At 41.9% G+C, this 24,405-nt stretch overlaps 1 protein-coding gene across 1 annotated transcript; it reads right to left on the bottom strand.

Moving 5' to 3' along the window:
- Positions 1-1,778: 1,778 nt before the first annotated feature.
- Positions 1,779-18,941, bottom strand: Irf4 (interferon regulatory factor 4). Its single transcript, XM_026398930.2, has 9 exons — positions 18,911-18,941; positions 17,297-17,575; positions 15,966-16,152; positions 15,044-15,132; positions 14,235-14,379; positions 12,072-12,179; positions 8,235-8,588; positions 4,364-4,476; positions 1,779-1,922 (listed from the first exon to the last, which is right to left on the bottom strand). The coding sequence occupies exons 2-9, from the start codon at positions 17,510-17,512 to the stop codon at positions 1,779-1,781; spliced, it is 1,356 nt and encodes a 451-aa protein (XP_026254715.1). The 5' UTR covers positions 17,513-17,575; positions 18,911-18,941.
- Between the last annotated feature and the right edge of the window lie 5,464 nt (positions 18,942-24,405).

Raw genomic sequence — 24,405 nt, 5'->3', positions numbered from 1 at the left:
CATCCAGTGAGCAAGACCACAGGCTGGGTGCCCTGGAAAACAGCAGTTTCTAATTTTATTTCATATCCTCCTAGGATAATATATCCCAAAATACTATGCATCTATAAGATGTATAAATTGCTGCAGTTTGTGGAGCCTATATTGGCTGACCAACAAATCCTTGCTGTGGGGCTACTGAGATATCTTAAACCAAACTGAGGACATTGCACTGGAATCCCACAACGATTCTTAAGTTTATGTGTACTTATAGAAAACTGAAGTGTGTTGGAAGAATAAATTGAATTCTTCTTTGTGGCTCCTTCTAGGGAGGGGGATTTGGTTTGAAAAAAAAAAGCTTCTGTTTTTTCTTCTTCTAGATTGCTCACATTTTCTGTAGTTAATATGTATTGTTTTAGTACTAAAAATCCCTTTGTAAAAATTTTTAAAAATGCACCCCAATACTTGATTGCTTACTGAACTTGATAAATGCTATAATCTGTGTAACACAAGGGATACAGCAGGCATTTTATATGTTGTTGAATGAATTAAAAGACTAAACATTAGGGGAGGATTGGCACATTATTTGAGAACTATCAACTCTGAGCCTGGAAATAAAAGCAATTATTTTGTAGAAGGAGAAAAAAAATATTGGAGTACTTCAGTCTAATGAAAAAGCAAGAAAGTAAGGAGTGAAGTTTACAAAAGCAAGTGGGGATCTTTGGAATTCTCATTTAAAAAAAAAGTATTTAGAAAAATCTCAGTGATTTTAAGGCCTTGTCAAACTACTGTTGGCATGAGGAAGCATCTAATACACAAAATAAGCAGAAAGAGCCCACTGAGTCTGCAGTTATGTAATCAGTTGGTCGGGTGTCCTGACAAGTTCACAACCTGGGCCACTGGCTCCTCCTCCTTAGGATCGCCATGGATACTACCCAAGAGCCAAACAAAACAAACAAAAGAGGGGAAATGTCGTGGAGTTTTGAAAATGTGTCTTTTTTGGCAGTTAGATTATTAATAGTCTGCCTTTTTTCTTCTTCTTTAAGAAAAACGTTTAGCAATTTCTAAAGAATGAAATACAAAGAATAAAAAGACAAACTGAAAAAGAAATGTAATCTGTCATTATTACTAGAATGTAGGACAGACAAAAATCTCCCACCCAAGAGTAGCCCTAATGCTTTTTGTCTCAAGAAAATGGCAACAGAGACTACCAACTGGCTTCCAGGGGAAGCCGGGAGAGGAAGCAAATGTGATGCAGGGTGGAGCCCACCCTGAGAAGACCCCATGCAGATGGGGAGATGGGTCAGCCCAGAGCACTATGGCTCAGCCTCAGGCCAAGATTCTGGTCCATTCATTCAGCAATCATTTCCCATGATAATTACAGCTACTGCACACATGAATACACTTCTTGGGGGAGGGGGGAAGCGGTTAGAGTAGTCTCCAATTTAGACTTTATTTCCCTGAGAAATGATAGATTACTTAAGTGCTTTTCTCATAAGAATTGGTGGTTTGATGCTGAAATACAAGTTTTCTCAGTCTTCAAGTAAGAAGTAACCCAGCATTGAAGTAAATGTAAACACATTATTTGGTAATTTTCACAGTTATTGCCAATGATGACAGTCAATAGGAAAAATCTGCTTGTGGGATCTGGTAGATGCATAAGTGCATCTGTCAATCAGATACCGCTGGGTTGCTGTACATATTCTTGATGAGCTCAAAAGAAGAAAAGGGTGGTCCATCAGCTGTCCTTGTCAAAGCTTGGTACTTATCATGAAACAAACTTAGTTGTTTTGACAGTTTTTTCACTCCTGGATGGAGGAATGGCGGATAGATCTGTGGTAATCCTCTGGACTGCTAATGTGTTCTGGTAAATCATAGCCCCTTAGGAAATGTCCACTGTTCTGTTGAGCAAAATAATATAGTTGTCTGGCTAGCAGAGGTTCCACCTAATAAGATATTTAAAAAAATATTACTGAGATATTCGTTTTAACATCATGCAATTGGCTTATCATGAAATAACACTCAAATCCTAATGGTTAAATTCTAAATAAGTCTAAAGTTATATGCTATAACACATCAAAGCATTTCATATTTGGAGCTATCTGAATTTTTGTTAGTTCTTATATAGAGCAACATGTAAACAGAATCTACTTAGTTCTGGGTTTCAATTGAGACTAAAGTTAAAGATGATACTTTCGAATCAACTACACTTGCAATTTACAGATTTACATTTAAGAATGTACATTATCTGACAAAATAATCAAATTAATAAGTCAGGTAAATTTCAGGATAATGTAAGCTAGTGAATTTGTTTTTCCACCATTGCTCTTTGACAGTATGAAGGGATTATTCTGAATGACTTAAGATTTCATTTGAATAATTCTAAACCAAAGGTAAAGGAAAACAACAACAACAACAAAAAACAACAGCCGCAGACTGCCTTTATGGGAAAAGAGAGGCTAATTTGCCCCAGACTGACATAGTTTGGTTATTAGTGTGAATCATATTCACCAGAACAAAAGTCAATAGTCAGCTTTTCCTGACTTTATAGAATTTAAGATAAGATGAAAGCTCTCATCAATTTTGCTATTTTCTATTAAGTTGAACCATTTTGATATTTGCTATACAGTCACTTGCATAACTCCTTTGTAAGTAACTGAAATGAATTAAGTCCATAATCAAAAAGTAGATTCATGTATATCTTCCCTTTATGGGTCATACAGTACCATTTTGAGGGGTGTCTTGCCTGGGCAATCACCTACTCTAGGCCATTCCCTTCATACATCCTGCAAATCAGATCCATGTAGTATTTTAACATCTACTCTTTAAATGTTGCTTATCAAGGCCAGGTTTACTTATTTATTTATTAACACTCTCTATTGAAAACAAGAGATACTAGTGACTCTATCATTAGCATATCAATCACTGGAGATAATTCATGAGAAAATTCTAAAGTCTATGGGCTTATATTTCGGTTGGTTGGTTGGGTTTTACAATCAAGAAGGGAGATTCATATGTTCAGGATTAGAGGTGTATTACTTCAATTTCTTTTTCAGTACTGAGGATCAAACCCAATGCCTTGTACATGCTAGGCAAGCTCTCTACCCCGTGAGCTATACCCAGAGCCCTCAATTTTCAATACAAAATATCATCTCAGAGCTAAAAATTTCATCTGAATAGGTACTGTGGAATGTGACATTTTTCCTAGTAATATCTGGGTGTGTAGTAATGTAAGTTTTCATATTAAAGCATCTTAGTATTCAAGATGGTTTTCTATGATGAATGAATGTTAAATGCTATCTATAGAAACCTGTGTTCTTTTTTTATGAAAACAGTGTTTACTTGCCACAGTGGCACTCCTCTTGCTGTGTTAGAGCCCATAAAGAGGGATCGATCTACTTGGACTTCTTGAAAGATATACCCTCTTTCAAATAGCACATATTCATAATCAAATAATTCCTCCAAAATCTAGAAGTAAAGGAGCTTGGGCAACATTTGGAGGGGACCTACAAAATACACAAATGAAGTCCGTCATGGTGGCCCACGCCTGTAATCCCAGTAACCTGTAAGGCTGAGGCAGGATTGTGAGTTCAAAGCCAGCCTCAGTAACTTAATGAAGCCCTAAACAACTTATAGTGAGACCTATCTCAAAATAAAACATATTAGGGCTGGAGATGTGGCTCAAGCGGTAGCGTGCTCGCCTGGCATGCGTGTGGCCGGGGTTCGATCCTCAGCACCACATACAAACAAAGATGTTGTGCCTGCCAAAAACTAAAAATAAATAAATAAATAAAAGATTAAAATTCTCTCTCTCTCTCTTTCTTTAATAAATAAATAAATAAATAAATAAATAAATAAATAAAACATATTTAAAAAAGGGCTGGGCATGTGTCTCAGTGGTTAAGTGCCCTGGGTTCAATCTCTGGGACCTAAATAAGTAAAATTTAAAAGATATACAAATGAAAGAAAGCTTCCTAAATGGAGAAAAATTTCTCTCTCTAGGGAAGATCTACTAACCTGGCAGTATTTTTAAAGTCCTATTAGGCATGGAGAATTCTGAAGGGCAACTTTGAGTATCAATACTTTAAAACCCCTATAAAATGAGAGTATGACAATTTGAAAAAAAAGGAAAAAAAAAAGATGGGACAAGTGGAGCCCTTGGTCTGAGCTTTGTGCCCTGGTTCTGTGATGAGTGGGTCTCAAGGGTGGAAACAGCACGTGGTTCCTTGGGCTTTGCTGTGCACCGGACCATGCTTCCTCCTCTATTTTAAGGGTTCCACTTATTTTCCCAGGTGGTTTGACATTTACTTTTCAGATTTCTCTAAGTAGCACTTTGCCCTCAAGAACAGGAAAACTCGATTCAATGATGATGTAACTGCAGACTCACGTGGGCTGTGATGAGCTTCCTTTGCCTCTGAGGGTCTGGAAACTCCTCCCCGAAGCACAGGGTCACTTGGAATCTTGGCAGGGGACGGCCATGGTGCGCGAAGGCTTGCAGCTCTGAGAAACCCACAAAAGCAAACCAGGTTAAACAGGAAGTAAGGGCTTTCTGTGATTCTTCACTATGAGAAGAACAGTCACTCTTCATTTCCCTAAATAGGGTTCCTTATCATGCAGACTCCAGAAACAAAATCACATGTACAAGTTCACATATGTGTGGGTTTCGTCATTTTCCCTCCATTCTTTCAGGGGAACATGGCCTAAGCTGAAGAGCATTGCGGTGCAGCACCAAACCCATCAGGATGCAAGTGGTTGAAGAGAGGAGAGAAGGAGGGTGAAGAAGAAAATGAAATGTCATGAAAATGAAATGTCATGTTGAAGCAAAAGAATAATGTCTTATACAAAGAAGACAGTTTCATTTTAAAAAAAAAATCAGAATGTTTCAACATCCCAGAATTATTTTAAAAACTCATGCCTTGACTATGAAAGAGACATGAATCCAGTGTCTGTGCTACTGGTGACATCTCCGTGGCTCAGACACTTGCTAACAGCAGCTTGTCCCACTTGGCACTAGGTGTGAACCCCAAACTGTGGAACGCTGAGCAGACTTGAGCACCCCTTGAGGACAGAATGATAACTTGAAAAGGGCATGATGATGTTCCACTGGCCACCCCTCTTGTGGATATACATGTCCTGAAGCCACTGCTCCTATCTGAACAATATAAAACAGATAGGAACACTGTTGGAAAGACATGTGTCCAGGGTTGGGGTGTAGCTCACTGGTAGAGCACTTGCCTAGCATGTACAAGGGCCTGAGTTTGATCCCCAATTCAGCCAAATAAAAAAAAATTAAATGAAGAATTTTTAAAAAAGAAAAGACAGACATGCGTCAAATCATCCAGTCCCTGGCATTAACTCTTTTCCCCTTACCCAGACTCAAAGAAACACTCTAGAGTCTAATGTCATGTCTGAAAAAAAAAAAAGTGAATTTACACAGGAGCTGTTAAGGCTTCTGCAGAGCAGCAAAGCAATGCATCCTTATCAGATACACACCCTTAGGCCATGCCTTTCGGGACTGTCCCTAAGCAGGGTACAAATCCTGAATGGGTAGATATCAAAGATTTCCACTGCTCTCTGCAACTAAGGTTTCTAGCTAACTCACACAACTATTTTAACTTCCTGCTCTGTTTTTTTCCCCCTTTCTTCTTCCAGAATTCTAATCAAACTCAACTGACTTAGTCAGAATGTGTAAAACACATTCACACTGTTGTGGCCTGGGAGCACACCTACACAAGTTAATCAGAGTGGCAAGTTGGCATAATTCTCTGAAAAAGTCAGGCCTCAAATGATTGCTAATACAAGAATGTTCAGTGGGAATCCTTAATTATGCAGAAGCTAGTCTGCACAGCTGCAGTTTTAAAGTTCATAGCATCCTTCCTGAACCTCAGTGAACCTCAGAGGCTGCAGTGGACAAAAAGCACAGGCTTCTGTTACAAAGGAAGACAAAAAAAAAAAAAAAAAAAAAAGAACGATTCTTGCTCACAGATAAATACGAAATATGAAATTCTAGGCAAGAAAATTCACATCCTCAGGACACCCACTCACTCGACTCTTGCTCCAGCTTCTTATCTGTGGCCACCTCTCACCTGTCAGCTCTGACTCAAAGTGTACCTTACAGCTCACAGTGAAGACATTCCACCTCCCTAAAACAGGCATGGCAAGAGGAACCGAGAGAAGCATGTGCCATTTTTTTTCCAGGATGCCTTAATTAGAAAGCCCTCACCCTGGGGTAGCCTCTGAATCTAAAGATGCCAAGATCTGCAATCTCTTAGGAAAACCCAACCTAGGGAGCGCCAGCCTTCCAGGATACATGACCCTTCAGACTACAAGATGGACATAAGAGATAGACAGGTGCTTGTCAGTGGCTCATTGTATTTCCCCTGCCCATCACCATGAATACCATGCCAGACCCAAGACAGTGAGGATGGTCCAGCCTGGAGACATTTCTGCTCTTAGATCAAAGGGTATCCCAATCTCATGTGTCTTCTTCATCATCCCGCAGCTACCTCAGACAACCAGAGATGGTGCTTCCTCTTCCTTGTGTCCCACCTCTGTGGGAAGGGTGATTACCTAGGGATATATTTGTTTTGGGTACCAAAAAATAATCTGGATGGGTTTATACAAATTTGGGCCTCTTTAACAGAAAGGTCATGTAAATGGCACATAGGTGATATATATATATATGCTTATATGTACATATACACATATGTAAATTTTAATATATTTATATTTTAATATATGTCTTTACATATATATTTTTATATAAATTACATATACATTATATATACATATGTATATTTTTTTTTCAAGAGGCAGGTTCAGCATTTGGCAATCCACTACTTCTGAATAATATCCAAAGGAATGAAATCAGTATGTTGAATTCACTGCAGATTATTCATAATAGTCAAGATAGGGAATGACCTGTCCAACAGCAGATGGATAAAGAAAATGTGGCATACTTATACAAAAGAATACCATTCAAGCATAAAAAAAAGAATAAAATCCTGTCATTTGTGACAACATGGATATGCCTGGAGGAAATATTAAGTGAAATAAGCCGGGAACAGATAAGATCAAGAACCCCATGACCTCACCTATATGTAGAACCCCAAATAGCTGAACTTACAGGAGTAAAGAGTAGAATTGTGGTTCAGAAGCTGGGGGAGGGGAGGGAGATGGAGGTAAAAGGACACAAAATTTCAGTTAGGAGCCCTAAATTCAAGAGGTTCATCGTACAGCACCATGACAATAGTTAATTATGGTAGCTGAACTCTATCCTTTCCTGAGTTCAACTATTTTATATACAATGTACTTGAAGTTTTAAGTAGAATTCGCACCAGCAAAAAAATGACAGATATGTGAGGTACTATCTATGTTAATTGGCTCAATCTAGCCATTTTACAATGCGAAATATTTCAAAACAGTGGGCCAGGCAGGAGAGTCTGCTTGGTGAAAAGGGAGGCACTTTAAAAAACAAAGACATGAGGTATTTTGAAAGGGGGACCTAGTGGAAGAATAAGTTTAAGATAAGGTAAGAGAAGAACCATCAAGGAGTTGGCAAGCAGAGCAGCCCTCCTGTCCCCAAAGCATCCTCCATCTAGACAACAAATAGAACACTGTATGAGGTCCCCACAATGACATGTTCAATGATTTCCCAAAAATCCACCCAGGGCTATTTTAACTGACATGAAATCAAAACTAGGAAAAGAAAACACACTGGTTCTGGAAAATATGATTAGAAACACTCATGGGACAGAGAAAATACAAAACCTTCCCATCATTTCCCCCTTGACAAATCAATTCAGTACACTCCTATCCTTGGTCCCACCTGCAGGGCGGCATGTGCTTAAGGATGACACATCTCATAACCAAGAACAGTATGCTTCTAATCTTCACAGTTTTTTCTAGGAACCCGGAAACATCACCAATCAAGCTTATTAAGATCAACCCGGCCCCCCCAAAACGGAACCTTGTTAAGAGGTGACTACTTTTGAAAACCAAAACCCTGAGATATCAGCCTGAGCCACTGTCCACCTGGGCCTTCTCATCCAGACGTTCTTTGGCAATGAGGGGGACAGATGATAGAGGCAGAGAGGACCTGTGAACCAGTCAAGTCACCTATTCTGGAACAAAGCCCACTGGGCTCTGGGGCTAACAGGAAGAAGAACTCTGCTTGGGGTAGGAGGCACCTGTCATTTCTGACTCCTGCGGTCACATGCCACCACTACCTCCATTCTAGAAGACATAAAGTGCATTACCTGACAGAAACTGCTGCGTGTCAAAGAGCTTGCAGGTCTGATCTCTCTCCAGTTTGTTGGGCCGGTCGCTGCACAGTGCCAGGGGCCCGTCCCAGTAGATCCTGCTCTGGCATAGTCTTTTGGCATAAAGTCCATCTGGAGCCATCCAGAGGACCACACCCCTCTCCAGGTGGCTCAGCAGCTTCTCAATGTTCTTCCTCTGCCCATTGTCCTCTGGGTAGGGGAATAGGACCTGGTCCAGGTTGCTGGCATCGTAGGTGTGTCCGTGGGAGATCCTGCAGCCTTCAGGGCTAGAGGTGGTCAGCTCCTTTACCAGGATTTCCCGGTAGTACAGGCAGATATGCAGTCGACAGTCTGCGAACACAGAGCTCAGGAGTCAGTACTATCAGACCCACCAATCGACTTGCCCCAAACAAAGCATATTGGGTAGAATATGAGTCTCCCCAGATGTACCATGAACAAGTATATTTCAGGGTCAAGAATATCTAGGAAATGCTGCGTGTCTTTCTCTCATTGCTGGAGATTCCCGGTGAGCATGTTTTACTTAGAGAAGCCCTCAGAAAGACACCTACTTAATTTGTCTAACCCAGCAGCTTCCAAATATATGTGGTCATGGATTCTTTTTTATTTCAAGAGCTGGAGGAGCATATCCTTCATTAATTTTCTGCAAAATATGATTAAGTGATATCTGAAAGCCTCTCTGTTATGAAGTTACAAACTCTAGGCTGGTGATGCAGCTCAGGTTGCTTAGCATTTGAGAGAGACCCTAGGGTCAATTGCCAGAACCACAAAAATTAAAATATCTTAAAAGAAAGACTTACAAAAGTCATTTTTTTTAGATGAAGTTGATTATGATACTGATGACCATGTTTACATCTAAAATACTGAGTCATGTGTCACTGAAAGAGAGGAGGAGTTGAACAATATGTTTAATTTCTACTAGCAAAAACCAAACAAATGTTTGTTTGTGAGTGTGTGTGTGTGAATTTAAAAAAAAGCAATTACATCCAACATCTGAAACTTCCTAAATTATTAATATGACATTTTTTAGGTAAATATATATACATAGACACTTGGAAGCATCAGCAGGAAGGCCCTAAGTGTAGTGATTCCTAAGTGATAGAAGGTGATTTTCATTTTCTTTTTTTGTTTTTCTAATCTTGAAATTAGTTTTCTACAGTGGGTATGTACTTCTTTTATCATAGAATTAATTCTTGTGGCAAAAAAAAAAAGCATCTAGGCTGGGGAGGTAGCTCAGTGGTACAGCACTTGCCCAAAACACACAAGGCCCTGGATTCAATCCCCTGCACAGCAATTTTTTTTTTTAAAAAGGAATCAATGAAAAAAAAAATTCTCTAAGAGCCAACAGTTAATGTAAAATCTGCTTAAATTCCTCTATTCTTTGCATTTTTTAAAAAAGAACTCTAAATCTGTGTTTTTTGAAACTAAAAAATTAATTCATTTACAAAAGTTTTACTGCTTTCAGAACCCTCTTTAGAACACCACCCAAAAGGTTAAAGGACCCAGTTAGTTTTGCAAAGAGTTCCTTAAATAAAATATAAGAGGGCAACCCAGGCAGGAGACAGCTTCCCAGAGGTGACTGCCTGGGATTTAACAATGACTGGGATCATAGTTCTCTGATAAATGTATTCAAGGTTGATCATTAATCTGTATTATGCATACCAAGAAAAAAAAAGGAACCCACAAAACCCTCTTATTCCTCAAAGGTAGATTTTGATTCTTAACCCACGTCACTGTCTCTTCAATTTCTGCCACTGTAAACAGACTGAGTAAGGTGGTGCACGGATGAGAGTGGGTGTTGGCCATTGGAGGTGACTGGCAGGGCAGGTTTCATTTCATTTAATGTCATCAGAAATCACGGGGTGGCAGAGATATAAATAGCTGTTTATTTCCTACTCCTCAGGCACCCACACAAGTCTGAGGTGCTCAGAAAAAAATCTGAAAGACTCTAAAAACAAATACGACTCTTGCTGCTTAGAACTGGCTCCTCCGAAAGGGGATCCTCAGTTATTCATGAGCATCTCAGAAGAAAGGCACACACCTCCCTGAGAACTTCAGAACTGCAAGGAACTAGACAGTAACACTGCAGCTTTTCTGTGAACAAGGAAAGCGCCTCAACTCTGGTCTCCTGAATCTTTAGAAGTTCGTTTGTATTTTCTGTCACTGACTTTTAAAGATGTCAGAGGACAAGGTGAGAACCCTGAAGCTTAAGCTATTTATTTTTAATGTAAAAACAAATTCCATTTAAAAACAATTAAAATATTAAGTGCTGGAGAGGATGTGGGGAAAAGGGCACTCTTGTTCATTGCTGGTGGGACTGCAAATTGGTGCAGCCAATTTGGAAAGCAGTATGGAGATTTCTTGGAAAGCTGGGAATGGAACCACCATTTGACCCTGCTATTCCCCTTCTCGGTCTATTCCCTAAAGACCTAATAAGAGCATGCTACAGGGACACTGCTACATCGATGTTCATAGCAGCACAATTCACGATAGCAAGATTGTGGAATCAGCCTAGATGCCCTTCAATAGATGAATGGATTAAAAAAAATGTGGCATTTATACACAATGGAGTATTACTCTGCATTTAAAAATGACAAAATCATAGAATTTGGAGGGAAATGGATGGCATTAGAGCAGATTATGCTAAGTGAAGCTAGTCAATCTTTAAAAAACAAATACCAAATGACTCCTCTGATATAAGGGGAGGAAACAAGGACAGGGTAGGGACGAAGAGCTTGAGACGAAGATTTTCATTAACAGGGTTGAGAGGTGGGAGGGAAAGGAAACGAGAAGGGGAATCGCATGGAAATGGAAGGCGATCCTCAGGGTTATACAAAATGACATATAAGAGGAAAGGAGGGGTAAGACAAGATAATTCAAATGGAAGAAGTGATTTACAGTAGAAGGGGTAGAGAGAGAAAAGGGGAGGGGAGGGGAGGGGAGGGGGGATAGTAGAGAATAGGACAGACAGCAGAATACATCAGACACTAGAAAGGCAATATGTCAATCAATGGAAGGGTAACTGATGTGATACAGCAATCTGTATACGGGATAAAATTGGGAGTTCATAACTCATTTGAATCAAACTGTGAAATATGATGTATGAGGAACTATGTAATGTTTTGAACGACCAACAATAAAAAAAAATAAATAAAAATAAAGAATAAATGAACATAGACAAAGAGTCATGAAGCATCTTCCTTAAAGAGCTACATTCTCTGTGGTGTAGGAATTCTTTAGAAATGGAAGTTTACAAATCAGATTGAATCCGTATTTGTTTGGAAGTCCTATCAAAGTTCAGAGGAAGACCAAAATATGCATTCCTTCTGGACATACGAAGCATCATGAGACCAGGGGCTAGAACCAATGTCCTCAGGAAGCAAGTTAGGGACAACAAGTTTACAGCTAAACATAAAAGAAATTAACAGCTTTTTGAAATGAGAAGCTTTTATATTTCCTAAGAAAATGTTCTACATTGTGAGAATGTCAGCTGATAGGGGACTCTCAGTAAAGAAAAACAAGTATTTGCATATTCCTGGAAATTTGGAGAGGTGCCATTGGAGAAATCAAAATGCTTTCCATTCAACCTGTGTTTGGATCTGTATCAGAACGACAAGCTAGCTGGCTTTCTAATAATGTACCTTATTCACTTCAGTGTCCTCAATGTCTGGTGATAACATGTGTCCACATCTACTCCTGACTCAAGTGGGCCCAAACAAATGTCTAAATCCCCACCAAATCTACCCAAAGGTGAGTGGAGCCAGCAGCAGAGACTGGCCTCCTGCAGGTGCCTCCAAAACCCAACATTGCACTCACCTGAGAGCGCCAAGGCTTCAGCAGACCTTATGCTTGGCTCTATGGGGATTCCAGGAGCCTGGGACTCAGGTGGGGCACAAGCATAAAAGGTTCCTGTCACCTGGCAACCTGCATTTGCAAATAAAAATCAGATGTCTAAACACAGAGTCCAATAATTAGGACGCCACCTGAGTGTGCAATGGAGTATGGAATGGAGTCACCTTCTAACCCAAACCCAACAGGCTCAAAGCAAGCACCCTCTGATGCAGGGCACATACTCATGAGGCAAAGATAAGCCAAAGTCCAATCGAAAAAAAGCAAGTCAAAGGAGGTATGAGCCATTGTACAGCCTTGGAAGAAAACTCAGAGCTCTCCCTCTTATTCATAAACAGGGAAAGTGAGGCTCAGAAGGAGGTTAAAGGATTTGACCCTGTTCACAAAGCAAGTTCACGGCTGACTGAGAGATTAGGTCTGCCTAAGTTTTGATTACCAAAGACCCAATTAAAAACTAACAAATGTTTAGTTCATATTTATTTTACTAGCTACTTCTGGGTTCAGGAGAAAACTGAACCCATCTCCTGCCAGCCCAGTAGCAATGTGTCACATTAAAAACATATGGAGAAAGAATATGCTGGGATGGGGATGTAGCTCATTAGTACAGTGCTCTGTCACTGAGTAGATCCCAACACCACAGATACAAAGGGAAAAAAAATGAGAGAGAGAAAGAGAAAGAGTATGTCACAGAACCTAATTATGCTAGCACTTCAATTATTGTTACCCATGCTTAAAAATATGTCTAGACATTCCATTTTTTTTTTTGCCCAGTTCAAAACATTGCCTCGTGTTGCTATGCTTATTAGTTCAACAGAGTCTGATGCATTGGATACAAGTCTGAATTTCAGAAATCAGTTTAATGTTAGCCGATTCTTTACCTACAGTTTGAAAAATCAACCTTTGCTGAATATTACTCTTAGAAAGCCAATATAATCGAATCCCAAGTTTTTCTTTAAAGAACATGCTACTCAACAGACTTTATTCAGTACCAAAAGCCAAGAATGACTTGAACACACTTGGAAAAGCAGGGATGGAAAGACCAAATTGTAAAAGAGTAAATATTCCCAGAAAACACAAAAGGATCAGAGTGTGGACCCATCTCATGACTTCTACTTAAATAACTAACTCAAAAGTCCTAAAAGCTAGTATTTTGCTGCACTGAACATACTTTGTGAAATTTTCTCTGTACATAGCTAATGAGTGCTTCTGCTGAAAGATTTCACTTTTGATGCCTGAGGAAACCCTGTAGTCACAGGAACACATCTAATCCAAATTACACAAGTCTTTTGGGACCCAATACTAGGCAGGCTCCTGTAAAGACCCATTAGGTTTTTTGTTTGTTTGTTTGTTTTGTTTGTAGTGTTTATCTATTCCCTTCTTATTATCATTTTTAATACCAAGAACAGCTCCAACGAACATAATTACTCTTCAAGGGACACAGAGTAATCTCCCAGTGTCCCTGCAGAGGAGAGGATCTGGGCATGACTGTAGTATGCCCATTTTACAGATGGGTAAACAGAAACAGACTAGTGAGATTATGTGACCTCAGTCAGCTATGAGAAAATTCAGGAGGTGAGATGGCCAGAATCTATCCCTCCCCCTTTTTTTTTGCCTAAGCTTACAAATAAAACTTAAGGTTACTCAGGATGAAAAAAAAATTGTTAACCCATTAACCAGATAATTTAAAAATATATAGATGACCATTTTGATATATGACCTCCCCTGTCTTTTATACAAGGTTGGATTTGGGCTTAGGATATCTGACATTGAACACCAGCCCTTTACTCTTACTGAGTGACTTGGGCACATTATTTACATTCTACGAGTTTCCATGATCTTCTCTGTTAAAAAAGTGGGGGGGGGCAGTTTTTGATGCCTGGAATAATCTCTGGGGTATTTAAGGCCCCACATAGGGTTATGCCACATGGGTCCTGAAAAATCTGGTTCTGAGGAACTTAGCATCCTATAGGACAGAGAAACCCCCCCCCCCATCTGATACACGTGAAATCTTTCTAGCAATCTCTGAGAAGGGGAAAGCCCTATGGTGTTGCTCAGGACAACCACCCGGAATTCCCCATGGACACATGTCTAGGTCTGCTCTTCTGTCAGATGCCCTGGCACATGCCTTACCATTTTCACAAGCTGGGCCTTGCCAGTGATGGCTACGGGGACCAAACGTCATTGGACACTGATACGGGATTTCTGGGTGAGGCTGATCGGGGACATAATCCCTCCAGCTTCGATCATGGGGTGGCATCATGTAGTTATGAACCTGCTAAAGGAACACAAGAGGAGTTAAGATGAAAAACATTGGCATGGGAAAAGGGGGTGCTTTTATATCCTCCCAAACTCTCAGGGAACCCCTTCTTTGGCCAGCAGCCAACTCATTTTATCATTCGAAAAGACTGGAGTGAGCTGTTCATTACACTAGGTGGAAAACAGTCACAAAAGTTCAATAAGCACAATGAAGACAGTGTTGTAAAGCGATGATTTATCTAAGGCTTCATCATATGGTTAAGACTGGCACCAAAAATACTGCAAGGAAATTTGCCTTCTTTTACCCACCAAAGTGAAGAAAACAGAGCTGTAATTCAAATCAGGAAAGCCTACAGAGATCAGCTGCCCTGTGGTTTCACATGATAAAGCACAACTTCCAAAATCTTCAACTACTACAAAAGGTCTGGTTTCCAGAAGATTTGAGAATCAATAGAAGAAGCATATTCCAACAGACAAGACACACCCAAGCTCTCCTATTTAAACTAACTGGTAATCTAGGCTGTGTGGTGAGACATTCACTCAGCCACCAAGGAAATTTGTTTAGCTGTGGGACTTGTCAAGGAAAACATGAAGTCCTGCTGTTTTGTGTTTCTTCCCCTCTGTGTGGGGCCAACACACAGACCCAGGCTGGACTTCCAGAGACTTAGTGCCCTCCCCTGTACCTGGGCCGGGAGTGGGGTATAAGGTGCCGTCATGGGGTAGGGGTGGCTCATGGTCATCTGTGGGTCCTCCAGGGTGAGCTGCTTTGCTCCTGTGTGTTTGAGGAAAAGAGAAATGGTACAGAGTGAAAAAAGGAACTGATTCAACTAAACGTCAAATCTTGGAAAAATACCTGAGGCTTTAGTTCTTAGAATGCATAGCACACAGTGTTGACAAATAAGGCATTTTTAGCAATTCCTTTGGGCAGTTCATATTATTTGAACAGATGTCAACAAGATCTGACATACGTATGACAGGTAGAGAAATAAATGAGATCCATGTGCTAACATGCCTTGTGACCAGCTAAGGGGCTCTTCTGGTGAGATATATCCAAGGTGGGGTCATGATTTGTATAAACTGCAGATTTCTGGGCTCTGCTCTGGACACACTGGTCAGAATCTTGGAAAGAATTGTCCAGGAATCTGACTCAGTAAGTACCCCAGCTGACTATATTATCCTCCAAAAGTGGACCTTTTTATTACTGTAAGCAGTAACAATTTAAGGATGTTCCATATGCTTTCCTTTCTGGAAAATGCCACTTACCAAAGTCTATTAAGATAAGTAAAGTTTTAATGGGTCTTCAAGTTTGGAAATTTGGTTCATACTATAATTGAATGGACTAACTGATAAATACACAGTTGAAGTGTGTGCACACACATAATGTTACAGGGTTAGAGCCTGAGAAATTATTCCTTAGTAACATCACAGGGTTTTCAACTTATAACCCAGAGAACTTGGGGAAGGAGCCTGCTGGGCTTGACCATGGGACAGGAGGCAGCAGGCTATATAAAAGCAAAAATAGAAAGTGACCTTCAGAATGAAATTAAGGCATTATAAGTATCAGGCTGTCTCTATTCTGTGACCCAAATTCAGGAAAGCCCCTACCTTTTTTGGCTCCCTCAGGAACAATCCTGTACACTTTGTATGGGTCAGAGATATCCAGCTGGCTCCTCTCAACCAATTCCTCAAAGTCATTGCTCTTGTTCAAAGCGCATCGCAAACGTGTCTTCCAGGTAGGAGGGTCTGGTTTATCAATGCCTTCTCGGAACTTTCCTTTAAATAGAGCCCAAGCCTGGTGGGAAAGAATGAAGAGAATGAAAAGTCAATTTCTTTCTTTTTTTTTTTTTAAAGAATCTTTCTAAAAGAAAAAAAAATGTTGCTTAGTGCTTCAGATTTATACTGTTGCTCAAAATGTGAACGGTAATGACACCAGGTGTCCTCCAGGTAAAATATTCTCACCTAGAACCCTACCATTGTCAAATTGAAGGTGAGTGGTTTCAACATTTCTGGGTGTTTATAAAAGGTGGGATGAGGCTTGGAGGCCCCTGAAGCAAGTGTGGCTGAGATTAGGGACAGAGCTGTACCACAGGGTACATCTGGACAGTCACAAGGTCTGAAGTACTCTGTGAACAAATTCCCAGAGGAAGTCCCCTTCCCCTCCCTGCCCACAGGTGGGGGCTGGGTCTCACAGTTCACCGAGTAAAGTGCTCTAGGGGAAAGCAGTCATGAACAGGGGCACTCACACAGAAAGAAGGAGAGAGAGAGAGAGAGAGAGAGAGAGAGAGAGAGAGAGAGAGAGAGAGAGAGAGAGAAATTTCCAGAGTCTTAGAATAAAAGAGCCAGACAGAGATACCCTGAGACAGAAAGTGAGAAACAGAGATGGATGCATTCAAAGACAGCTAGAACCAGAGAGCAGAGACCAAAGGGGTGGGGGAGTGGGAACCAGAGAAACTCAGAGAGAAAAAAGTGAAACAGAGACAGAAAAACAGGGAGACAGATAAGAGCACCCACAGATGCACAGAGTCAGAGGCTTACACTGACCAAAGGAGACAGGGATTTGGAGATAGGGCCTGAGATTTGGATGAAAACAGAGGAAGTCACAGAGAAGCAACCCAAAGCCCTCTAAAGGCTGCCTCCTTCAAAGATATCCCTACTTCTGGAGCCCTCTGACTGACTCCCTGGGAATTGCTCATGCCACTTGCTCAGGATTGGGGCCAAGTTCCCCATTTAAGCAATCACCTGAGAACTTCAAAGCTCCAGCCACTTATCCCGCAGGGCTCATCCCATTCTGTCTCCCCTGCCAGTCCCTTTCTTTGAAAACCGCTGCACTGGGGCCACTGACTGGACTCCGGGCCAAAGACTCTGGATGGAATCCGGGGCCTCTTTGTCACCCCGCCCCCCCAAGCCTGCCCACAAGATTCCCGCGTTCAGGTGACCTTGAAGAGGGCGGCGTCCTCCTCGCGGTTATAGTCCTGCTTGCCCGCGTGCTTCCACGGGATACGGAAGATGCTCTTCTCTTCGTTCTCCCACACAAGCCCCGGGTACTTGCCGCTGTCGATTTGGTCAATCAGCCACTGGCGGAGTTTCCCGTTGCCGCAGCTCACCGCACTCATGCCGAACTCTCCACCTCGGCCGCCGCCCTCTAGGTTCATACCCAGTTTGCCGACCACCGCCCTGGAGCTCACCCAGAATTAGCCTCCCGTACTGGCTCCACGCTGCAGGGGAGAAGAAAGCTGCCCTTCAGTCACCGCTGCACAGCGCTCGGGCACCCAGTCCTGAACCCTTTTGGCAGTGACCACGCTGTGAAGCGCGTGCGTGCAATGTCAGTGTCACCCAAGTCCCCTAAGGTACCTTTGCGACAGGCCCCGGAGCATCCCCTTGGCGCGCACAGTTCTGCGGCTTCCTGAGCGCGCCCTCCGTGCAGCCCGTCTGCTCACCCCACCTCCCAGCACTCTATTAATTTAACTCATTTCACATCTCCAAAGCTCCCCAGGTACACAACTTTTCGTACGCTCCCAAATCCAGTGGCCACCAGTCTTGACACTGCGTTTGCCCGCTCACCTGTCATTTCCGCTGCTCTCTGCTCGCTCCCAAGCCATTTCCACCTCATTTTCCCCTTTTACTATTAGTTTCCACTCTTTTTTCACTCCATTCACACCCCCCTTGGTGGTTCCCATGCGCGGAGGACCTCGCACGTGGCTGTCCCGTGTTCGGGGTTTCCAGGTGCATAGCACCTACTTCTCCCGCCGCTCCACACCCCCACCCGGTTTTCTTCTCCCGCAACCTTTAACTCTGTCCTTTAAATAACCCTACCTCTCTTCAGCCAACCAGGATTAAGTGGGCCCTCTGAGCAACAAGTGAAGAGTGTGTACTATTGGAGGAGCGCAGCCCAGCAGCTGGAGATTCCCGCGCGTTGAGAGTCAGAACGCTACCCAAACCAGTGAGGGAGAGTTGGGACAAGAAGGGTCCCAGGGAAGGCGAGGCCGGCTCCTGTGCCTGGGCAGCGAAGGAGTGCACTGAGCAGGGGTTGAGGCGGTAACGCTCAGGCCTCCCAGCTGCCCAAATTTGGAGCTCCTCCTTCCTCCTCAGCCCGGTAGTTACACACTGACGGTAGTAGAGTTTGGGACCCTTAAGAATGAGATTCAGGGGAAGGAGCCAATAGGGTCAGGGGTTGTCCTCCCGCGGAGGAGCCTGCTGCTCCGTGTGGTTTCCTTTGACCGCTCGGCCTCAGCCATTCCTGGATCCCCGACAGTCCCGTTAGCTCGTCTGGTACCTCGCCTGGCATTTCCAGGGCGCAGGTCGGGCTGTCCAGCTAAGTGGCAGTGGGGTCCAGGATCTGAGGGAGCCCGCAGCAGGACAGGCAGTACAAACTCCCGGGGTCCCATGCAGATGGGGTGGGAATCTGAGCTCCCTAACTTGGCCCCGCTCCCTTCCCCCTCCAAAGCTGGGGTCCCCTGCGTAGCCTTGAGATGGAATCTGGGACTTCTAGTTTGTGTTCCCTGCCCTCTCAAGCCAGCCTCACACTTCTCTTGACCCACTCCAGTCCTTACCTCTCCCGGTACTAGGAGCTGAGGGCAGCGGTGTGTCCCAAGTTCAAGTGGTGAAACTAAGAGAGTGAGGTGAGAAAGAGGAACTTTATAGAGCTTGAAAGCCGCGCTGGGGGCGGGGCGGGGGCGGGGCGGAGGCGGGACGGGGGAGGCTCCGCCTGCGGCGCGGAGGGGGGCGCCTGGCTAACGGAGACCGAGCCCTGGAGGACAAGCCCCAGCTTCTGGATGGAGGCGAGGGGCAGCTGGTGACCCGGTTGGGGACTCTGGTGGCTCTCCGCGACCCTCTGCTCCTCTAGTCGGAGAGCGCACTTGGAGCCTGGAGCGTCCCATCTCTGGGACTGTCACTGCAGACCGTTTCCCGCGAAGGGCGAGGCGCGAAATGGGGATCTCACCTCCCCGCCAGGATCTGCCGCGAGTCCCGTCAATAACTAGTGACAACCAAACGGCAGCAATGTGGCTTGGGCGGGAAGTTGGGGGGGGGGGGAGTGTAGTAGTAGGAATTTGGTGAAAAGAGAACTTTTGTTTTCAGAGCAGGTAACAGGGTTGTCCACATACTGAAGACTGGAGTGAGGAGTGGAGGAGCATCTTTGTCAAGAGAGAACCCTGCCTCTCCGCGGTGTTGAGAGAACATCGCACTCTTTTAAAAGAAAATAGGAAATGGCCAGGATCCTTGGAGCCATAAACCGCGGTTCAAATACTGTGTACATCTTTGAAATGCCTGCATACTTTTTCGTCTATTAAACTGGTGAATTGAGGTGATTCAGACCATGCAAGACCCGCAAAGTTTCAATTACTATAACATGAAAGAGATGGCAGCATGCAGGGCGGGGGGGATCCCGAAGTATCCAAGTACCCACATAAAAATGATAAAGTTTAAACCTCAGCCTGGTGGAAAGCAGTTTAATAGTCGGGTATAAATACCCCAAATGAGAATAATATTTAAGTGGATCTAGGCTTTTACTTAATTTTCCAAGCTGTCTTTGATTTCCAAAACTCACTCCCTGAGCTTTCACCCACTGAACTTTCACCAGATTGTCTTGGATTCGCTGAGCATGTTTATTTACTTAGCATTTTCAGGTAAACCGTCAGATCTCCACTTTCTATATGATTTTAGATCACCACCACTCCAGGACAGTGTGCAACTTTTGAAAAGCTTTTGATTTCACTTATTTCTCAGTTTTTCTTTTAATCTTATATATTGGGTCAATGTCTCCTAACTGAAGCAAAAAGTAAGTTTAGGCCAGAGCAAGACTGGGAGGGAGGTACAGATAGATATGCTTTTTTTGTAAAACCAAAAGACTTTCTCAGAAATTTACAGGATGGCATGTTTTTATTTCACTCAAGTAAGTTTTCCATTATCAGAGTCTAGGTAATAAACAACAGGGTTTCATTCAAAGAAAAAATTCTGGTCATAACCTGTTTTGCTTCCTTTCTTCTTTCAGAATTATTCACCCACCAAATTTTTTTTTTTGAGTACCTACTATTTGTTAGGAATTATTATTAGGCACTTGGAACACCTCTGTGAACAAAGCTAAGATTGCTGCCTTCAGGTTGCATTACATTTTCATCAGTGAATTACCTTTTTCCAAAATATGCACTAACATACCAGACAGAAGGAGATCACTAAGGACAAAAACGGCAAAGTAGAGCTTTTGGCACTTTCCCACATGTGTGCTGTGCATTGGGCTTAGTCAGTTTCAATATGTTCCTCACTTATCCACATCCTCTGTTTTTAGAAGTTCACAACAGTCATTTGATGAGACTTTCTGAGACTCTACACAGCCACCTTCTTTAAAATGTGATTGCTAACCTTCAACGCCATCTTCTGGTTTACTTGTTTATCATATTGATCCCCTAGACTGGATTTTTTTTTTTTTTTTGATGATGATGAGGAGGAGGTGAATACAAAGTGTAAGCTATTTGAATCACTAAAACTCTTGATGTCCTCATTATCCCTGGAAGAGAGGATTGAATGACCAGATAGGTACTGCTAATTGCTCACCAAAGACTTACATATCCTAGTCATAGTTGAAACAAAAATATGACAGTTTTTTTTAGTTAGAGCTTCCTCTTACACTAACCTCCAAACTGAGACTTGAGAAAATCAACATGTTCCATAGTAAAAGACTAGACCTTTGTCTTCAAATGCAACAACTTGCTGAAAAACGAAAACAAATGGGAAAATCAGTTAATTAAATTTCTACCCCCAAACAAAGGCTGATTCTTATATTCCATAAGAAAGTTATTTCATTGAGTTATCCAGATGAAGTGCTGTTGAAAATAGAGCCTGATCAGAAAGGAATATTTCAATTTTCAATTCACATATATCTTAGACTGTAAGAGAAATGAATGTACCCAAATTCAACATTTAAAAAAGTCAACCTTTTAAAACTATACTCTCATGTGTAAGAAAAATACTTTAGAAAAAAAAATTAGACACATAAAAAATAAGTGATTGAGCTGATGGTGTGGCTCAGTGGTAGAGCACTTGTCTAGCATGTGCAAGACCCTGAGGTTCCATCCCCAGCACACACACACACACACACACACACACACACACAATTGGAATCTTGTTTTGGATAATATTATTTTCTCATTAATTTATTCTTTAAAAGGGAAGGGAATTAATAGTTAAAAACAACACAACTCTATTATTAAAAGAAATTTAAAGGACATTTTAATTTATTGTAAAAAATCATGAAAATACTAAAAATGTTCTGCTGTTTTAATAAATTCATACAGGGTAGTGTCTCCTCTAATGCTCTTTGGTGAGGCCTTGGATGGGTTACTTGTTCAGTGAGGGGGATATTGTTCCTGCTTCCGAGCAGTTTTATGGTATTAAAGTAATGCTTGCATAGTGCCTTATAGGTGTTCAACAAATCGGGACTATTATCACTTACATCATACTTCATCACTTGGGGAAGTGTCACAGAATTTATCTAATTTGATTCCCCCAATGGTATCTGCTTTGTGGGCAGGATGGCCAGGATTCAGCCCTGTTGAACAGATAAGGAAAGAGATCCTGAGAGCACAGAGGTCCAAGAGCTTGCCCAATAACTCAGCCCTGAGGAACTGTTCTTTCTGGGAGTACACAGCCATTTGGCTGTCCCTGGAGTTAATATTTCCCAACCAGCCTCTGAGTGCATGGGAAGTGGTATGTTTGTCCAGGCCTGGCACTCAGTGGTTCAGTTAGCATGGATAAGATTCCCTGTCTGTGAAGCAGAGGTTGCCAGGAGGTGACCACGGAACCCTCTTTCCACCCTAAATAATTTTCTTTCTGTACTAACTTGCAACCATTAATGGTTTCCTGGTGGCTTTATTGTTTATGATAAATTTGGAATAAGAAAAGCTGAATTTTTTTTTTAAAGCCACCGACCTAACCACTGGTCTTCACTTCATTCTTCTTCACGAAGCTATGTTCATTTTGAGGAAATTGGAGGAAACGGGTGCAGTTTCTCAACCACTCCCCTTAACTATTTAATCCTCTGATGGGGGAACAAAATCTAACCTTATAAGTTACTTATATAAGAGAGATGTTGAAATGGAACATTCTAAGATGAAATTACATGTTCAATGCTCTCACTACACACTTAGTTAAAAAAAATTGAGTTGAACGTTCTTTGTAAAGTGATGTACTCTTTGGTAATACTAATAAGATGTGTAAACCTGGATTTTTTTTTTCATAAAAAAACCTGTGTGTACTTTCCTAATATAATTTGCAAATGCTTTGAGTTTTTTTGATGAAGGAATTTGCAGAGCTCTAGCATTAAGCATTCCCAGAGCACAGGTTATTGAGAAGAGTTTGTGGACTCCTTTGGTGCACAGAGTTCAGGTGCATGTTTTTTTTCCTAAGCAGGGTATAACCCAGTCGGGGATTTTAATCAATTTTGAAATAAGAAGTCGCAAAGTCAAAAACACTAGGGCAATGGTGCCTCCTTTCTCCAGTGTTTACAAACAACTCACCATTCCCTTTTTGCCTCCTCTTGTTGTCAGCATTCTAAGAAGTCTCCCTGTAACACTCCTTTCTCTCTGAATCGTTATGTTCCCTACATAAGCAGTGACGTGGCTTTAAAGGAGGAACCACTTGATACTGCCAACTCTCTCCACCAAGCCAACAAAAATGCAAATGGTTTGCAATCACTTTGGGCAGTTTTCTGAAAACTGAAGCAATAGGTGAAAGGCAAATGGCTTTGTCTAATTTCACGCATTTGTAGCCGTGCACAACATCAATTTTTTTCTAAAAAAAAACTGTTTCTAAAAAAAAACTGTTTCTAAAAATCAACTGTTCTTTCAGCTAAGCATTGTGTATTATCACTGTCACACACACGGTGTTACTCCTGAGACTCTGAGGTACTTTGAGTACCCCAGAAAAGGGTACTCAGGAAAAGTTGAATTGTCCTGTGGTACCAAGACACCCCTGAGAATTGGGTGTGTATGTGTTAACGTCTAGCTCACTTGAGCTTTTCATGGAGACTCATCATTGCCCTGAGAATTCAGGATGACAAAGGAGGATCCATGTGGAACATCCCTGATTATTTGGCAAGAGAAAGGATTCAGGGAGAACCATGTGATGGTTTTTCAAGCTTGTGCTTGGAAGTGAGTTATGTCACCATAACTCATATTCCCCGGTAAGAAGGTAAGGAATTTAGCATGGGTGTGGTGGGAGTGAGAGTAATGGCCAAGAGTCCTGGGAGGACTGGGAGAAGAGGTGACAAACCCTCAGGGGCAGAAGATGGGTCACAGAGGAGGTGATAGAAGAGGACACCAGAGTATGGGTGGATATGGTGTAGTGAGGTTGGAGTCAGAGACTCCAGGCTCAGAGATTGGAGGGTATCACCAAGACTCAGCATAAAGAAATTAGGAAGAGGAGCAGGTTCGTGTGGGACTAGACAGGTGAAGTTTGAGAGGATCTTGCAACATCCTCATTGAATTAATTACTTATCCAGCAGGAATTTGAAAACAGAACTCTCTTGATCACCTTTGAATCATGGTTCCCAATAATAAGTTCTAAACACAAATGTGTTTAGATTCTCAGGTCATGCTTTTGGTGACAAGAATACAATGGGATCCTAGTCCCCTCTCAGCATCTCAGGGAGGCAGTAGCAGACTCTGAGATGGGGACTAGCTTGTACTTGTCAAATGTCTCTATCTGAGATGTTTGGGACCAGAAGTGTTTCAGATTTTAAATTTTGTTTCATATTTCGGAATATTTGCATACACATAATGAGTTTTCGTGGGGTTGGGAACTAAATCTAAACAGGAAATGCTTTGGTTTCCTATATGCCTTATACACAACACCTGAAGGTAATTTTATACATTTTAAAGTAATTTTTTCTTATAAAACAAAGTTTCATGGGGTAAAATTTTCTACTTGTAGCATCACTTTAGTGCTTCAAAAGGTTTGGATTTTGGATTTTAAGATTAGGGATGCTCAACCTGTATTATTAGGAAGTGCAAATACCTATGAAGTTAAGGGGAAGGAAGCAGTATTGGGCTTA

This window comes from Urocitellus parryii, chromosome 8 (genome assembly GCF_045843805.1).
Source record: "Urocitellus parryii isolate mUroPar1 chromosome 8, mUroPar1.hap1, whole genome shotgun sequence".
Classification (NCBI taxonomy): domain Eukaryota; kingdom Metazoa; phylum Chordata; class Mammalia; order Rodentia; family Sciuridae; genus Urocitellus; species Urocitellus parryii.
This window is presented reverse-complemented; position numbering and strand designations above follow the sequence as displayed.